The following is a 16285-nucleotide window of genomic DNA, read 5'->3' as shown; positions in this document are numbered from 1 at the left end:
GGGTGTGAAGTGGAAAGTAGATACGACCAAGACTACATTCAAGGGAATTTTAACGTCACAAGCTAAAGGGGCATTTCGGCTGCTCTCACGGTACATATAATTTTACTCTGTACATTCAGGATGAGAGTCAGCATGGGTACTGGGTGTAACATCAAGGGCGAGTAAAGATGAATCAACTCTGAAATGAATCAAAAAATTAACCTGGCTCCCACATATACTCATAGCTTACGACACCAAGACAAAAAGAATCCAGAGCAAAAAGGAGTAAAGAGAGAGAGACCGTCCCGCAGAGCTTGATCCTTGTCTATGTTTTTGTCTCACAAATTTACCTACGACTTATCAAGGCTTGAGAACTATCATTTGGTAGTGAGTTCTCAGGTAATATAAATGAAGAAAGCCTCTAAAACTCATGCGCAATGCAAAAATATTAAAAGAGGGCAGAGGACCATATTTTATATACGAAATTTGTTCTCCAAGCCAAATAATCTGATAGCAAAAGTGAAAATAAAACAGTACATCCAAAACCATTTCAAGTTGGATCTTTATGGATTGGCCCATTCGATTCAATGCCTCATCATTATACCATATATGCTTTTTCTCTAACTCATCCAAATCAGTAGAGGGACTTTTTTGGGACATACTTCAGGCTAGCCTGCTCAAATTTTGGATTTGATTTAACTAATTAAAATGATAATTTGCATAACAAATATTGTTTATGGTTACAGATACATGATTATATTTCTTCCACTTGAGCCCCATTGCTTTGAAAAATTGGGTCATATATACAGCTCATCAGCACTCAGCAGCAGTATCTGTCATTCCAGTTTGCTGATGCTGGATGGAATTCATGGATGTGCGGACGAAGCCAATCGAATCTTCTTCATTATCTTCAAAAACATCAGACTCATCATCTTCATCGCCATCACCATCCTCATAACCATCATCACCACCATCAGCAGCCCCACCATTATTGGCATAGTTTTCAACTCTGCCATATTCATCACCATCAATGACAACAGCAGTATTAAAAGTGTGAAGATAAGCCTCATCATCATCATCCTGCAAATAACAAAAATAAGAGGATCACTCTTTGGCAATTCCATTTTCTTAACATGGAAAAGATATGCCAGAGTAAGTCTTTTGTTAATAATTTATATATAGCTCAAATTGGTCCACTGAGAAAAATGACTGGTGGAGATTAAGTATGAACTGTTGAAAAACATTTGGCCCATTTGATGGTCTCATTTTCATGCAAACAGCTTCCCTTCTCACAAAATTAACAGCTGATGTCAAATGTAAGTATATCTACCTCTGTATCTTCATCTTCAGTGGAATATGCAGAGTCCAGTTTGGTATACAATTCCTCGTCCCCTTGGTCTTTTACATTGTCCATTTGGACCTGAGATAAATGTAAACTTTTAGTGAATATACAAAAAATATATAAGTATACAGATTTTAACAAGAAGCTCATGTTAGATCTTAAACAAACTGAGCTCATACCAGTTCAGATCTTAACTGCTCCACCCTTTTCTGTAAATTTGAGATATGACGGCTAAGAGCCTGTTTGAGAGAGAAAACTATAGAACATCAGAGCACTCCTGAGATATGAACCTGTTCTTTGCATATAGCAATGCAAATTACGTAGCAGTTTTTAACTGGACTCTCTATTTCGTTTTTTCTTCTTTTTTTCCTATCATATGTTCATGCTTGCATAACTAAGACTGATTTTATTTTTTCATATAACATTAAAGCTTACCTCATGCCTTTGAAGCTCTATAGATCGTGCTAGAGCTTTCCTTTTAGTCAATAAATTCTTAGGCCTCAAGGTAGAAGGTCGCTCATAGTCCTTTCCTCGGTACACAATAATAGCAAACCCCTTAGAGACCTTGTCCACAGACACTAAGACACCTCCACTCTCAGATTCAAGTGATAAAGCAATGTACTTAGCCTGTTCAAAAGTTTTTGTTTTCACAATGACCTTAACAAGTTCCCTGTACTTCCAATGCAAATGCATGTTTTCTACAGTACCAGCAAACACTCCTCTCCTCCCTGAAACCATTACCATAATTAGAATATAGGATAGATTAATGGAAACCAAAAATTTGCAGATGATAAAAGGTAAAATAGCATGTATTGGGTAAAAACTCAGATATTGGATAGTACTCGTGTATATATAAAAGAAGTATTATAGGTAAATGTATATTTAAAAAGAAAATATCAAAACATTTATGAATAATTTGTTAATTGCCATCAGAAGAAAGACGAATGCATAATCATGAATAGATCATACATATTATCCTTTGTTTGCATGATAAGAAAGATCTGCATAAGTCTAAAAAACAATGACAACATTCTATGAACTTCCAGCTCTGAAGTAAATAAATGCAAAGGCCAAAGAGAATATTAGCTGCAGTTTTGGTGCAAAAGTTACCAAGGAGCAAAAAAGCCTTCATCCTTAACCCAAGCTTGCGAAACATAAATCTCTCCTCCTCAGTTATGCTTTCAGGATCTACAGTATGTTCAGCTGGCTTCAGGGATTCTTCTACTTTGGCTAAAGCTTTTTCAGCTTTCATTAACCTGCGTTCAGCCTGTGTCAAACAAAACATAAAACAATATTAAGTCAGAAATACACAAAGAAAATGCAGTGTGATTCAGAATTTGAGCCGCAACTTTTTATTTCACCAGATACATGAAAATTGTCCTTGAAACATGTTGGTACAATTAAATCTCCATGTCCCTTAAATATGCTTCATATAGAAGATACTAATTGCCATTCTTTAAGCAGTCTAGATAACTTCTCATTTGTAACATCAGAGACAAAAAACTTCCTAGTATTCTTCTAGAGTGCTGCCTGATCTGAGAACCAAATGAAACCAGCTTATGTTGGGTAACAGAAAAGACAATAAACAGAAAAGCAAGAGGGCATTGATGTCATCAAGCCATACTATACAATTTGACTATAAAAACCCTAGTGTATTCCTTATTTCAACAAAATCATGAAGGGCCTGCACTCAATCTACATGCACTGGTTACATGATAGGCAGGGCAATCCTAGAATAGACAAGACAGAATATGCAATGCCAAAGAAAGCCAGTATGCAGGCTGAAAATAAAGTGATATAGAAGAGAAATATAAGAAAAGTTTTGAAATTTAACACAACTCCATTTGTGTTATATTGCAACGCCAACAAAAATGTAGGATGCAATAAGGTCTATGCTTCATCTTCGAATTGATTAAGATGGACCAGGCTATAAGTTTAATTCAGGATGCCTTGTAAGTCTTAAGAAATTATGAGGACCACATTAGATTTCCTATTAACGCCTCGTGCTTGGGAGGATTTCTTCATGAAAATACTCTCATTTTCGTCAAAGCTAGGTTGATTTGAAAAATATTACAAAGATTAATTTGTTTGTGGATATTCTGGGGTCAGTTTAGAATCTCACCTTTCCATTAGTCTCTTTTTTTCAAACTTTTCCATCGAAGCATAACTATATTCTCTATATCTACACTCATCTGCATCAGGTGATATCTAGATTATATTCCTCTAAAGTTACCTAGTTTATGCCACTGCAGGTTTGCATATGAATTAGCAGCTAAAGGTTAACGGATGGGAGTCCTTATGATGTGTGGTAAAATGAGGGAGAAAGAAACAGGTATGGATTATTACATAGTTCTAACAGGATGTAACCTTTAATTTAACAATGTTTCCTTCCTTTTATCCACCATATATTTCAATGTAAAGCACTGATGGTACAGAACCCCAAGATACCCTGATAAAGAAGCAGGATACAGAAACAAATTCAGCTGTAGGAGTCAAGAAGCTAGAACCTTTTGAAAAAAGAAAATAAAAAAATGAACTGATAAAGCCTGGGAAAATTTGACAATATAAAGTTAAATTAAATATTATCAAGTGATGTAATCTAGTAATCAGGCTGATTTAACTGGTTTCTATGGGAGAGTAGCCAACTATGTTTATCACATGGAAATGAACATAGAATAGAAACAAAATATTACATAGCATAATCTTATTTGGACATAGGTTACCATCGACAGGATAAAACGGCATAGTTATGATAACAATGGGCTTGAAGCATTAGAAAATGTTTGCGAGTGCCACTTCTGGAGGCACTGTGGTACCCAAAGTGGAATATTCCACAGAGAGAACCCAAAGTACCAGTTAGACAAGGACAATGATATCTAAACATCAAGTGTAAAAATACCTCTAATCTTCCATTTCTAGAATTGGAACAGGAGTAACTATGATCATCTTCCCCGAGATAAGAATCATGGATTCTCTTATACCATGTCACATGATGCACATAAATACGACATGAGCAAAAAGGTTCACATATCCTGTAATATGATGAGAGCTCATGGAGTAACCTATCATGCATTGGAAAGCTATCTAACACGATCATATGGGAAAAGAGTTTGAGAGTCAAAGGTAGCAGTTCTCAACGTGCAAGTTAAGGTAGTAAATTGAAACAAGGTGACCAGCTAAGAGAAAATTCTTCAAGTAGAATCAGCCACCTGAAGTGACAAAGGATTTTTAGCAAAAAAAAAAAGTGACAAAGGATTCAGTTTAATTCTGCAAAGTTCTGGGGGTACCACCACCATGCGATGGATGGGAAAGCATAAAGCACACACAATTACTAACAGGTTATGGTATCAAAATTTGGGACAAGATGAAAGTCCCTTCAAAGTTAACTCTCAACCTAGTTAATTCTGAATGGCCCCTCCATCTCCAGTTCCACCAGCAAAAAGATGACATAGTTTCACAAGAAGTATGTAATTATGTGAGATTGAATAGGGAAAGATTATGACATTTAAACTCATTCTACTAGATATGTAGTTCACCCCAAAACAGCATATAAGATTATATCGTGCATTTCCACATTTATACAGTAATGGAGAAACATTGCACACCAACTAAAAGAGAAACCACAGATTTTTTTCCCAGACAAAAAGCAGATTCAAAGCTTTAGATAACCAACATGACTCCTCGAAGACAAACAAAGAACAGGCATGAAAGGCTAAAAAGAAAAGTAAGTGCTGACAACAAGTTGATTTCAAAACTTTAGTGAAGTTCCCTTTGCTTCTTAAATATGAGCTTAAAATCCGAAAAACAAAATTTCAAACAAAAAGGATCAAATGAGGATGAAAGTGATGTAAGGTCTCATCAACATTATAACAAGGGGAAAAAAGCAGATACCACGAAAGGTCTTCAGACTTACATTTTGCGATAGCAAATTATGCAAGAAGATTTTCAATAGTGATAGAAAAAAGTATGTCCTTGTCACAGCAGTAATCAATAAGATAAGATGAACTGATGACATTCATGAGAGTGTGCAAGGAAACTCGTTTAATTGGATGACCATGAAAAGATAGTACTACAGTTCAATTTGTCAGTGTCTAATCATTTTTAGTTGGAGAATCAACAACAATCAGGTCCCTTGTGATGTTGCACAAATGTCAGCCACGAGGACAAATGTTTGTAATTCAACTGAAATATAAATTTTAAAATATAAGATGCATTTATTCTAGTGGGGAATGTAAAAACAAGTAAATTCCTATTTCATATTGTTTCATTTAAAGCAGTACCAAGAAGATCTAAAACAGCAAGTTGGCACGATTTTCCTAAAACAAGATAGAGAAATCCATAAATCATATTATTACTTGTTTTAGTGAATAATGCAAGACCAACTAGGAAAGGCCTGCATAGGCGTAGGTGGACCGATGAAAGGAATTTAATTAGGATCAATGATCAGGTTGCTTGCTGTCTTCGACCTGTGTACAGGACCTATGATAGGAATTTAATTGTGATTAGGGATGAACAGATTGCTTGCTAACTTCAACCAATATGTGGGACCAGTGATCAACGTTTGAAATTAAGGCCAAGTAAAGGTCAGATAAACCTGCCTTATGGATTTTGTGATGTGAAAAGACAGGAGGTTTTAGTAAAAAAGAAGCTCTATGATTGTTATCTAAAATTCAGAAAGCAGAGCATGTAGTTATATGAGCAAAGACCAAAGATACTACAACAAAAATTGCAGGGGGGAGACTTCGGAAGGGCCTTCAAACTGTCATTCTTGTTCAAGTTACATTGAGATCAAAAACTTTGGTTATTTTAGGAAGTTCTTCATGTGCTTAGTGCCTTGCAAGATTTTAGATAAACCAGTACATGCTGGAAGTATTTTAGGTATCTTACCCATATGATCTTACCCTTCTTACAATGCTCAGGAAAATATTTCAAATTTAGGATACTTACCAAAGAAAGCCTCCTCTCTAGCTTCCTCACAAGGTCAGCATGCCTTGCCATTTCTGCAGCTCTCATCATTTTCTCCATATGATCTTCATCCAGTCTATTCCCCCATCTGGCATCAGCTTCCAGAGTCTCTCCAAGAGTACCAGCTGTCCCAGGTTCATCAGCTATTTCAAAATTTGAAACAACTGAAGAGGAGGCTCTTAGTCGGGCTTGCTCCTCCTCATCTTGTAGGGTCTTAGCTAATGTTTCCCTCTCAAGTAATGCTTCTGTCACTTCTGGGGCCAAGAAATCCTTCCCTCTATAAAAAACAAGGTAGTCCTTGTTACTAGAAAGAATTGTACCCCCTGTTAATTTCTGCAATCGATAATAAGAAGAATTAATACAACTATGTTTTTTACAATTTGCAAAAATATTACAGAACAAACCAGTGAAAAGAGGGGAAAGACAAGGACAAGAAAGACCCAATGTATATTCCATAGACATGCAATAGATAAATGCATATTCCATAGCCCTCTTTCATCTAAAGAAAAAAAAATCCAATGCCCTATTCATGACTGAATACAAACTGAAACATAACAGAGACAAAGAGGGCCCTCTTGAACATCACCATTAAATAAAATTAAAAGAACATAAAATTCAAAGGATATCCTCCAAACATCCGAACCAAACAATTAACTATTTTACTTACACCTTTCCCATGCTAGCCTAAAGGGAAAGAAAACTGAACATGATTTGTGATGCAAGGCCCAATCTCAATGACTGGAAAGCTTTAGATATCCTCACAATGGGAGAAGCTGGATCAAAGATATATCACAAGTTTTGTGAATTATGCATCTACAAGTAACACTTCTTAGACACCGATAGCTTTAATTCCCTATATGACTGCAATACAAACACACGATCATATCCAATAGGTTGCCATTTGGTCACTGTAGCTACGCATCTCCAACAATGATCATCTCAAATCCTAGGTTCCCAATTCAAGCTCCAATTGCTGCAACTAACCCCTATTTCCATATATCACTCATAATTAAGAAGTCAATTATCATAAGCAAAATGCATGAAAATCACAATAGATCTTTTTATCCTTGGCCAAAAATGAGTGCTTTCCAAAAATAATCTAGATACATAGATAAAAAAGAAAACCATGAAAGTCAAAGTCACTACATTAACTTACACTAAAAGGTTGGTTATAGAAAAGTTATGTCAATTATAGTTACAGTTATAAATTATTAAAAAGAGCAACCAGCCAGACATAAATGGCATACAGTTTTCTAATTATGGTTACTTAACACAATATGTTAACTTGTTATTAGCATTAGAGAAACGAATGTGAATAGCCTAGTTCTTGATGGACAGGATATGGGATTAAATAACAATCTAATTTGCTAGAAGGTTGATGAAAAGTTTTGCACTATTTAAACAATAAATTAAGAAAGAATGGAAAGCTTTGTCAATTTTAAAATGAAATGGAAACTCAATTGATTACTACATTTCTTTAAAATATCGTTTAGCCTATAGATAAGTTGCATTTGAATAATACTTTGCCTAGAAAAATTTCTAGTAAGAGGAGATATTTAAGACATACTTTTATTTCTTCAGCCATTCTTTCACTCGTCGTAAGTTGTACCCCACGCTTCAGAGCAATCTTTGCAATGGAACTTTTCTCCCAGAGCTTCACCATGGCTGCAGCTAACCCTTGATGTTGCCTACTTCTCCCTGTAGATGTTTATAATGCATATGTAAGAAAATGCTCGTCTCAACAGTCCATCAATCAAAAGCAATTTTAGAAAAGGCATCTTACCAAGGGCAAAATGAGGAGGCAATAGCCTTGCAAGCCTTCGTAATGCTGTACCTTCCTTCAGACCAAGAGTGCGTCTGACTCCATATGGAAGAATTCTGAAAGGGGGTTTATATCCAGGAATCACACCTGGAAGCAAATCAGCATCCACAGGTAGTGGACCAGATCCTGGCCAGTCTGTGTAACGAGGACCTAGGCCATCTAATAGCTTGTCAATCTCATGTTCATATTTAATTTCTGCATCTGGTTCAGTATCTTTTTTCTTCTCAAGAGAAGCTGTCAAATCTTCATGAAGATCTTGTATATTATTGCCTCTACCATTTTCTATGGAAACTCCAGTTGGATAGTAAGTATCTTTGTTGAATGTGTCCACAGCAGATCTTTGCACACTCTGATATTGCTTTTTTTCTGGTTGAGGGATCTCATAGCCTACACCCCTATATAAAGAAATAGAAGTCCCTGACCTCCATATCACCAGACCTCCTGTTTTTCTCTGATTATCATTGGTAGATAGAAATCAGCATGCTGGGTTGGAACCATTTCAGACAAGTTGAACATGAAAAATTAGAAAAAGACATCAATAGATAAAGGAGCATGTGATGTAATGTGATAAAACTAGTGAAAGTTATCAGATGCATCCAAACAAAGTACTTGGCCATGACCATACACTTAATACAATGACTGACTAGGGTTATTAAGAAACTTAACCAGTGCAAACAATTATTAACAATGGAACAAAAAGATAGTAAAAAAAATTAAGTATTTAGCAAGGAAAAAGGAACTTTTATGACCAAGGTTTGCTGGATCGGTATTGGAGGATCCGTACCGTGCCGATCTAAGGTGAACCGAAAACAAGGAGACAAGGAGGAGAGGGAGAGGAAGGGAGGAAGGGAGAAAGGAAGGGGAGGGTTAAACCCGAACCCTAACCCTAGCAGGGAGATAGGAAGAGAGAAAGGGAGGGAGGAAGGGAGGGAGGGAATGGGAGGGGAACCAGAGAGAGAGAGAGAGAGAGAGAGAGAGAGAGAGAGAGAGAGAGAGAGAGAGAGGACCCTTACCGGTGATGCCGCGGGTGAGGGGAGGTGCTTCAAGCGTGAGAAGGGGGTGGCAAGGTGCTTCAGGCCAATCGCGTGGGTGAGGGGTGATCGCACGGGTTTCTCAAATGATCGAGCCAGGGGCCGCAGAGGCTTTTTAAGCTATTTTTTTTAATCAAATGGGCCTTAATTGAATGGTGGACATATTCCCAAATATTTAATCCAACGGTTCCAAATCGATAGAGAAAACTGTCCTAGCTCCCTATCAATGTGGTTTGGTATGCTCCAAACCAGTTCACCCAACCTTGTTTATGACCTATTCTTATGGATCTATAAAGGTCAATAACTTTGCTTGCAAAACCTAGCAGGTTAAGGTCAGAGGGGAAGCAGAAAAATAGCATCTAATTTCTGGGTGCTCAATTTCCAATCCAAGAAAGTTTCATTGACTATACCATGTAAAATTGTCCACAAAAACCTCTTCCTCTCTGAAGATCATGTTCTTTTCTGTTTTAAATAAATATTCAAGTACATGGATATGCTATAACTAAGACAATTACAACATCAAACACGAGAAACAGTGAAGAGGACAGGCAGGTTTTTTTAGTTAGGCAACCTTCAGTTAAAGTAAGACTTTTCATCCTCATAAATGCTCAGAAATCAGTAAGGAGTTGTTGCCATCCCAAAATAAAAATTTGAATTATGACCTCTTATTGTTGTCAGCATGCTCAAATTTCACCATGAAATTTTCTTCTCCTTAGAAAGAAAAACTATCATTGTCCTACGTAGTAAATGTTAAAGTTGCCATATCAAGTATTCTTATTTATAAATCAACACAAAAATAAAGATATAAAAGAGAAAAGCCGAATAAAAAGAGGTTCTAGAATTTCTCTTTTATGATAGTTCAGCCCTAAGGATAGTGAGCTACGCAATGCATTAGCCTATCCCCCACTGGATCATCTCTGAACTAGGCCATAACCACACCCAACTGCACCAAACAACTCTGAACTGGCCTAGGCCGCACCCTTTCCATAACATGACTGCTGAACCGCCCTCTTAGGGGCACACACAGCAATTGTCCTCATTTGAAACTCCACAGAAATGCACAGACTTGCAAACAAGGTACTGCTCTGGTGAAAAGGGAACAGAAACAGTCATGCAAGTAAAGAGATACATGTACTCAAAGCATATCAATAATGAGTTCCAGCACCACATTCATAAGTACACAAATTTGTATCAGGGACAAGTATATGCAATTATATCAGGACCATGCTAGCATAATATATCAAAAGTTGGGGCTGTTAGGATTACCATTCCAAATTCCAAAGAGATAAATCTTACCATCAGGTGAAAACATAAATTTCAATAGCAAAAGTAATATTTGATGAATACTGATGAAAATTATGCCAATGTTTCACCTCACCAAGCCAAGAATTCTATGACCCTATCCCAAGGCAGATCTGACCTTCCACAACTACCAAAAAGTGGCAACTTCTATAAGACTCTATTAGAGTAAGGATTAGGAAGGTATTAGCGCTGTCCTCCAGTTTTTGACAATCAGTACACGTTTTTGATAAATATTGATATGTCAATGTGTCTTGGCACCGACAAAAGAATCAAGCTGATCTTTTATATCCACGTAAAAGTTGTGATCTTCTGTACCAAATTGCAGCTGAACTATATCAGAATTAGGATTCTGAAAACATAAGTGGCACTGTGTCTTGGCACCAAGCTGGACATGGATGTGAACAAAAGACAGAAAATCTCATGTACATGCAAACAATATGCATTTAACAGACATAAGTAAAGTTCATAACACTAAACAAAGAAGTCCAAGGAATTCTAAGACACTATCTCACTGTCAAGTAAATATTCTCCATTACAGGAAAATTATGATTCTCCATAACTAGTTAGGACTTAACTCTGTTGGAACTAGAATTCTGAAGAAGTGTAAGATGAATTCCTAGACTGTCAAAATTTGTTGCACAAAAGGGATCCAATTTCTGCAGTTTCTCTGTCATAGAAACAGAGAATTTCAAATGATTCTAGACTACCAGTTTGGAATGTTCACATCATTTTGTATTTATTATTCTTTCACTACCTCATACCAAAGTTTAGCCCAGAGAAGGAAGAAAAGGTAAACCAAGTGATGTCTAACCTCCAAGATCTCATGAGTTCGTTTCATGTTAAGTGCTGGAGCCCCCTCACACTTAAGCCTCACTACCTCCGTGGTCTTCCACTGCTCGTGAATCAAATCCACGATGTCCTTCGTCACTCCCGCACCTTTAATCTTCGTCTTTGACTTTATTCTCACAGCCATATGCCTCAGCCTCCTCAGCTCCCCTTCCGGGAGCGTCAACTCTGCCAATGAAGTCTTGCTCCTCCTCTTCCGCATTGAACTACCTCCTCCATCCCCTTCCTTATTCTGCAAAGGCTTCTCCCATGGAAATCGGACCTCCTTGTTCAAATCCAACGACAGTCCACCTCTCGAGTCAGGCAAAATCCCATCTTCTGCGTAGAAGATGTCCTCCACCGATCCCTTCTCCGGCAAAGGACTCTCCTTTCTCTCATCGGAGACATCAATATACCCAAATTTCTTCAGTTTCTCAACAATCTTTTCCATCGTGCTACTCCCAGTGCTTCTACTGGTGCCCACCACATCGTCGTCGCTGGAAATGCCCTCCCGGTAATCCAAGAAGGCTCTAGGCCGCTTCGGGCTTGTCAGGAGGCGGGATTGGTTCCAGCTCTGGATCCAGGTGGGCCGCGACGAGAGGTCCCCGGCTGGGAGACGGCGGGGGCGATGGCCGGGTCCGGGGTAAGGAGAGGATTTGCCATCTGGGGCTTGGTCGTGGATGGAATTCGCGGAGAAGCGGAGTTTTTTGGAGGGAGCAGTGGAGGAGGAGGAGCGGAAGAGGAGGAGGCGGGGAGATTGGAGGCGCGAGAGGGAGGCATGGAGGGAGTCGAATATGGGGGCGGGGTGGAGTTGGAGGGTGGGAGCAAGCGCCATGGATTTGGAGGAGAAAGGGGTATCAGGCTTTGTGATTTGAAACGAGGGACATTTTGGGGTTGGGATTTTCAGGAGTCGGGGGGTTAACGACAAAGGCTGGGATCGACGACAATGAAAAGATCTTGAGCAAGAGTCACGTAAGCCTTGCGCCTGACATGGTTCACTGAAGCATGAGTTGCTATGATCCTCGTCATCACATGATCTGATCAAAATTTTGCTCACACCTTATGCACGTGATTCATCAAAGAGTATTGTTGTGATGGACATGGGTTATATCTTTCGCGCAAAAAAAAAAAAAAATGAACTTTTTTCATGCGACTCCGCCATTGGATTGCACGAAATAGCCTCTTCGAGATATATATAGTTGATAAATGGGATTTGTATAGGGTGCAATCCGAACGATTGATATCGCGGAAGAAGATCATCTTCTTTCGTGCAAAATATAAAATCTGAACCCTGCTGCGACTCACTCATGAAATCACTTCTCGGTTCATCGAGCTTATGTGGCAATCAAAGTTTGGTACAATACACGGTAGGCATCGTATGCTCACTCACTTAAGAGGAAGACTCGGTGGAATGGAAATGGGCCACTCAAAAACCTTCTTGGTTCAACACTGTTACAGGTTCCTAAGCCTTTGGAGGATAACGTCATCCTTCGAGAAGATAATCTGATAAGTCATCCCTCCCTGACAAAATGAAAAATTTCAAGTGGTTATCCTTGCACAATAGAATTCTCACGGCGGAAAAGTTGAAACAAAAAAGGAAGTGGCTTGCACCACCATTCTGTATATTGTGTGGCGAGGAAGATAAAATAGTGGATCATGTCTTCCTGAAATGTTCTTTCTCTGTAATGTTTAATTTAGCAAGGAGCATACTGTAGAAGCACTCTACTCTCCTATCATCCTCTATTGAAGAATTTTGGCTGAGGTGGAGACTTAGGATATCAGATAGATGGCAATGGCTGGCTTGGGATTGTTTATTTTTGATCAGCTGCTACTGGACCATTTGCATTGAATGAAACAACAGTTTTCAAACAATAAGCCACATCTCCAACGTCCCTCCTACAATGAGCGCAATGGTTACTATAAGACTGGATGTTCAGCATTGAGGGAAAAACCAAAGCAGTGATTGAGGCACTATGGTGGGGTAACTCAGAACTTTTGGATAAGAGAGTTCGACCTTGTTGAAGGTTGAGAGGAACCTATTTCCCTCTCCTAGGAGGCATATCACGTTTCATGGTTCTTGCAACATGGTCCAGCTTACAAATCAATCATGTAGTCTATACTCTGTCTATGGACTTTGTTTTGGAATGCACCAACATCCCTTGCTGGGTCAGGCTCACGAACCTTCATCCTATCAAAACATTATTTTTCTTAACAAATAAACCTTAGATGGGCCACCCTCCCTTTTCATCAAAAAAAAAAAAAAAGAGCATCAGTCAGACCCTAGACCCTGCCTATCACTCCTCGACCACCAACTTCCATATCAAACCAATGAACTAAGTAATGATTTAACGGGTAATCTCTTACTCTTTTTTTTGTATTTCCATCAAATGGTTATGGATATACAAACTAAGCTTGTCTATAATAAATTTGATAAGTATACTTTCATTTTAAACATATTAGTATAATAATTATTCTAAAATCATTGTTAATATTAAAGACTCAACATAATCTAAAAGAAAAGAGTCATTGTAATGATTTTTGCGTGGGGTTAGCTTAAGATGCTGCTATCCCACACCACAAGGATCATCATCTTATAATCCCTTACCTCAAAGCATTCGATGTTTTTTTGAATTATCTCTTCCCCACATTACTCTCTAAAAGGAAATAGAATAATGGCAAATCAAATCTACTTTCATCTTGATTCAAATAAAATAACAGATTTGATTTGAAGCCAAATTCATGGGAGATTGTCTTGCATCCCCTTTTAGCCCCAAACTACATTCCTTCTCAAGTTCGCCAAGTCTCTCCATTAGACCATTACTTGAACCTTCATCTAAGTTTGGACAACCATGTAGATTCAACACCTTATACCATCTTTAGGCCTCAAGATAGAGAAGACATTTAAGAGAAACAAAGAGGAGATAAACAATCAAAATCAAATGTATATTTGGAAGCAGTAGTAGAAGTCAAGTCCTTTCATGATCTTAAAATGTGAAACAAAAGATTAGAACTAGCTAGCATTTCTCCATTAAAAATTATGTTATTTCCAAGTAGCCATAGCCTCAGCCAAATAGCCAAAATTAAGATTTGCCAACCATAAGAAAATTCTTTAGAATAGAAGCCTTGGACCTATCAAACCAAAGATCTTGAAATGATGGAGGAAGAGAAGAGATATCCAGCTTGGTGCAAAAAATGTTTCTAAATAATTTGCCACAGTACAATGTATTATCAAATGAGAGAATGTTTCTTCTTCACGAAAACAAAAAACATAAGTAGTATGAGGTCATCCCTTTTTACCAACTATCCTCTATCAAAATCTTATTTTTAAGAATAACCAACCAAAGATCTTGACCTTCTCTATAGTAGAAGTTTTCCACAATTTCATAATATCTTTTTGCTTGAGTCATCCAAAGTTAAGAAACTTCTAGAAAAAGCTTACTGAAAAAGAGGCTAATTACATCTTCAAAAAAGCTAATCATGGTTACTTAAAAATAAAAGAGCTTCCAAAGAGAAAAAATAAAAGAGCAAAATCATTAGGCAACCTTGAATCAAGATTTCTTCTAAAAATCTAAAAAGCATATAAGTTTTCATGTTTCAAATTAATTATCCTAGTGGAAGTGTTTGGTTGTTGTGATCACTTCTAAAGAGATAAACATGGGGTCCAAGATAGGTCTGAAATCATTGTTGGCTATTTATAGCCAGCATAAACCAGAAAACCAAAAAAAATAGGATGAACAAGGAGAACTAATAGAACCCAAGCCTTGATTAAGTCTTGGGGATACTATCAAGAAAGGTTCAAAAATGAAACACCCCTTTTAACCCTAAGCATAAAGACTTAGATCCCTACTTTCGCGTATAGAATAGTCCTAAGGCATGTCACGATGGCCTAAATAAATAGGTGCAAATAGTCGAACATCTAGAAATAGCCTTCAGCACATGCTAGGATACTATTTCAATTGTCTTGAGATTCTTTCAAGGGTAAGATTAAGGGATATTAGACCCAATTAATCTGTCTAGACAAAAAAAATACAAGTTACTTGGCAAGAATGCAAAAATTAAACTAAAAAGCGAGTAAAAGAGAAAGATATAAGCCATTTCATTATCAAAAAGCAAGAATTTCTATTCAAATCAAGTCAATTATGTGCTGTCAAATGAGATCCGGGATCAAAGTAACACAAAGAAAAAAAGGAAGAAAATGATAAAGTGACTCCTCATGTGATAGATTGATATAATCTAGTGTGTTTCCTTCTCTTTAAAGGAGACCTCTTGATGGATCTTCTTAAGCTTGGACTTCTTCTTGCTCTAGGCTTTTTTACATCTAAGATCGAGATCCCTCCTTGGGATAGGGAGATCTATGTCTAGGTAATTAAGAGTGAAGAAGGGAACCAGAGAGGAAAAGCTAAAACTAAATGATCCTAAGATAAAGCAAGAGAAAGGGATCAAAAACATCAAGAGAGAAAAAGGTAAATTGGGAGAAAAAGATCCAATTCTCTCCTCCAATAGGTAGTTTATAGGTGGAGGAGGGATGGTCAATAGTTGAATTTTTTGAATTGGAGAAGGGTTCAGATGATGCTAAGCGACATTCTAGGATTGGCTTAAGAAGAGATTTGTAGATCAAAGGCTTGATTTGATGACTAGGATGCTCATTCTTAGATTTGAAAGCTTAGAATGATACACTCTTCTTAACTTTGAGAAGAAAAGTTAGAGCTATAAATATGATATCTATTTGATATTCTTACCCTTTTTTATTTTTTGATAAATTTCGGCTAGACTTTAGGTATTTTTGGATGGTTTTAATTCTTAAGGGATAGAAATATCCTAAAAATATAAAATTTTAAATGAGATACCTGGACCATAAGCGGAGGCTGCAATTTAAATGTGAGTCCAATATAAGCTTGTTTGACTTGGTTTCAAAAAAATTCAATTTAGGCACAAAAGTGAACCGAATTGAGTTTAATTGACTTGCATGTGTTGAGAATTGATTAAATTGAGTTTGAATATGTCTAAGTAGACCTTCAA

At 37.4% G+C, this 16285-nt stretch overlaps 1 protein-coding gene across 1 annotated transcript; it reads right to left on the bottom strand.

Annotated features, from left to right (window-relative positions):
- Window positions 1-653: 653 nt before the first annotated feature.
- On the bottom strand, window positions 654-12202 carry CFM3A (CRM family member 3A). Its single transcript, XM_008804616.5, has 9 exons — window positions 11253-12202; window positions 8070-8559; window positions 7854-7984; window positions 6269-6619; window positions 2432-2588; window positions 1757-2049; window positions 1501-1560; window positions 1310-1399; window positions 654-1059 (listed from the first exon to the last, which is right to left on the bottom strand). The coding sequence occupies exons 1-9, from the start codon at window positions 12099-12101 to the stop codon at window positions 793-795; spliced, it is 2688 nt and encodes an 895-aa protein (XP_008802838.1). The 5' UTR covers window positions 12102-12202; the 3' UTR covers window positions 654-792.
- Window positions 12203-16285: the final 4083 nt, after the last annotated feature.

Source organism: Phoenix dactylifera, chromosome 5, assembly GCF_051530095.1.
Source record: "Phoenix dactylifera cultivar Ajwa chromosome 5, Ajwa_hap1_PhDact_Kaust_v1.1, whole genome shotgun sequence".
NCBI lineage: Eukaryota > Viridiplantae > Streptophyta > Magnoliopsida > Arecales > Arecaceae > Phoenix > Phoenix dactylifera.
This window is presented reverse-complemented; position numbering and strand designations above follow the sequence as displayed.

Coding starts and splice junctions, on each gene's coding strand:
- CFM3A (XM_008804616.5), bottom strand. CDS start 12,101: ATGGCGCTTGCTCCCACCCTCCAACTCCACCCCGCCCCCATATTCGAC. Junction 6,620..7,853: donor GAATGGCTGAAGAAATAAAA/GTATGTCTTAAA, acceptor TATCGATTGCAG/AAATTAACAGGGGGTACAAT. Junction 1,561..1,756: donor TAGAGCTTCAAAGGCATGAG/GTAAGCTTTAAT, acceptor TCTCTCAAACAG/GCTCTTAGCCGTCATATCTC.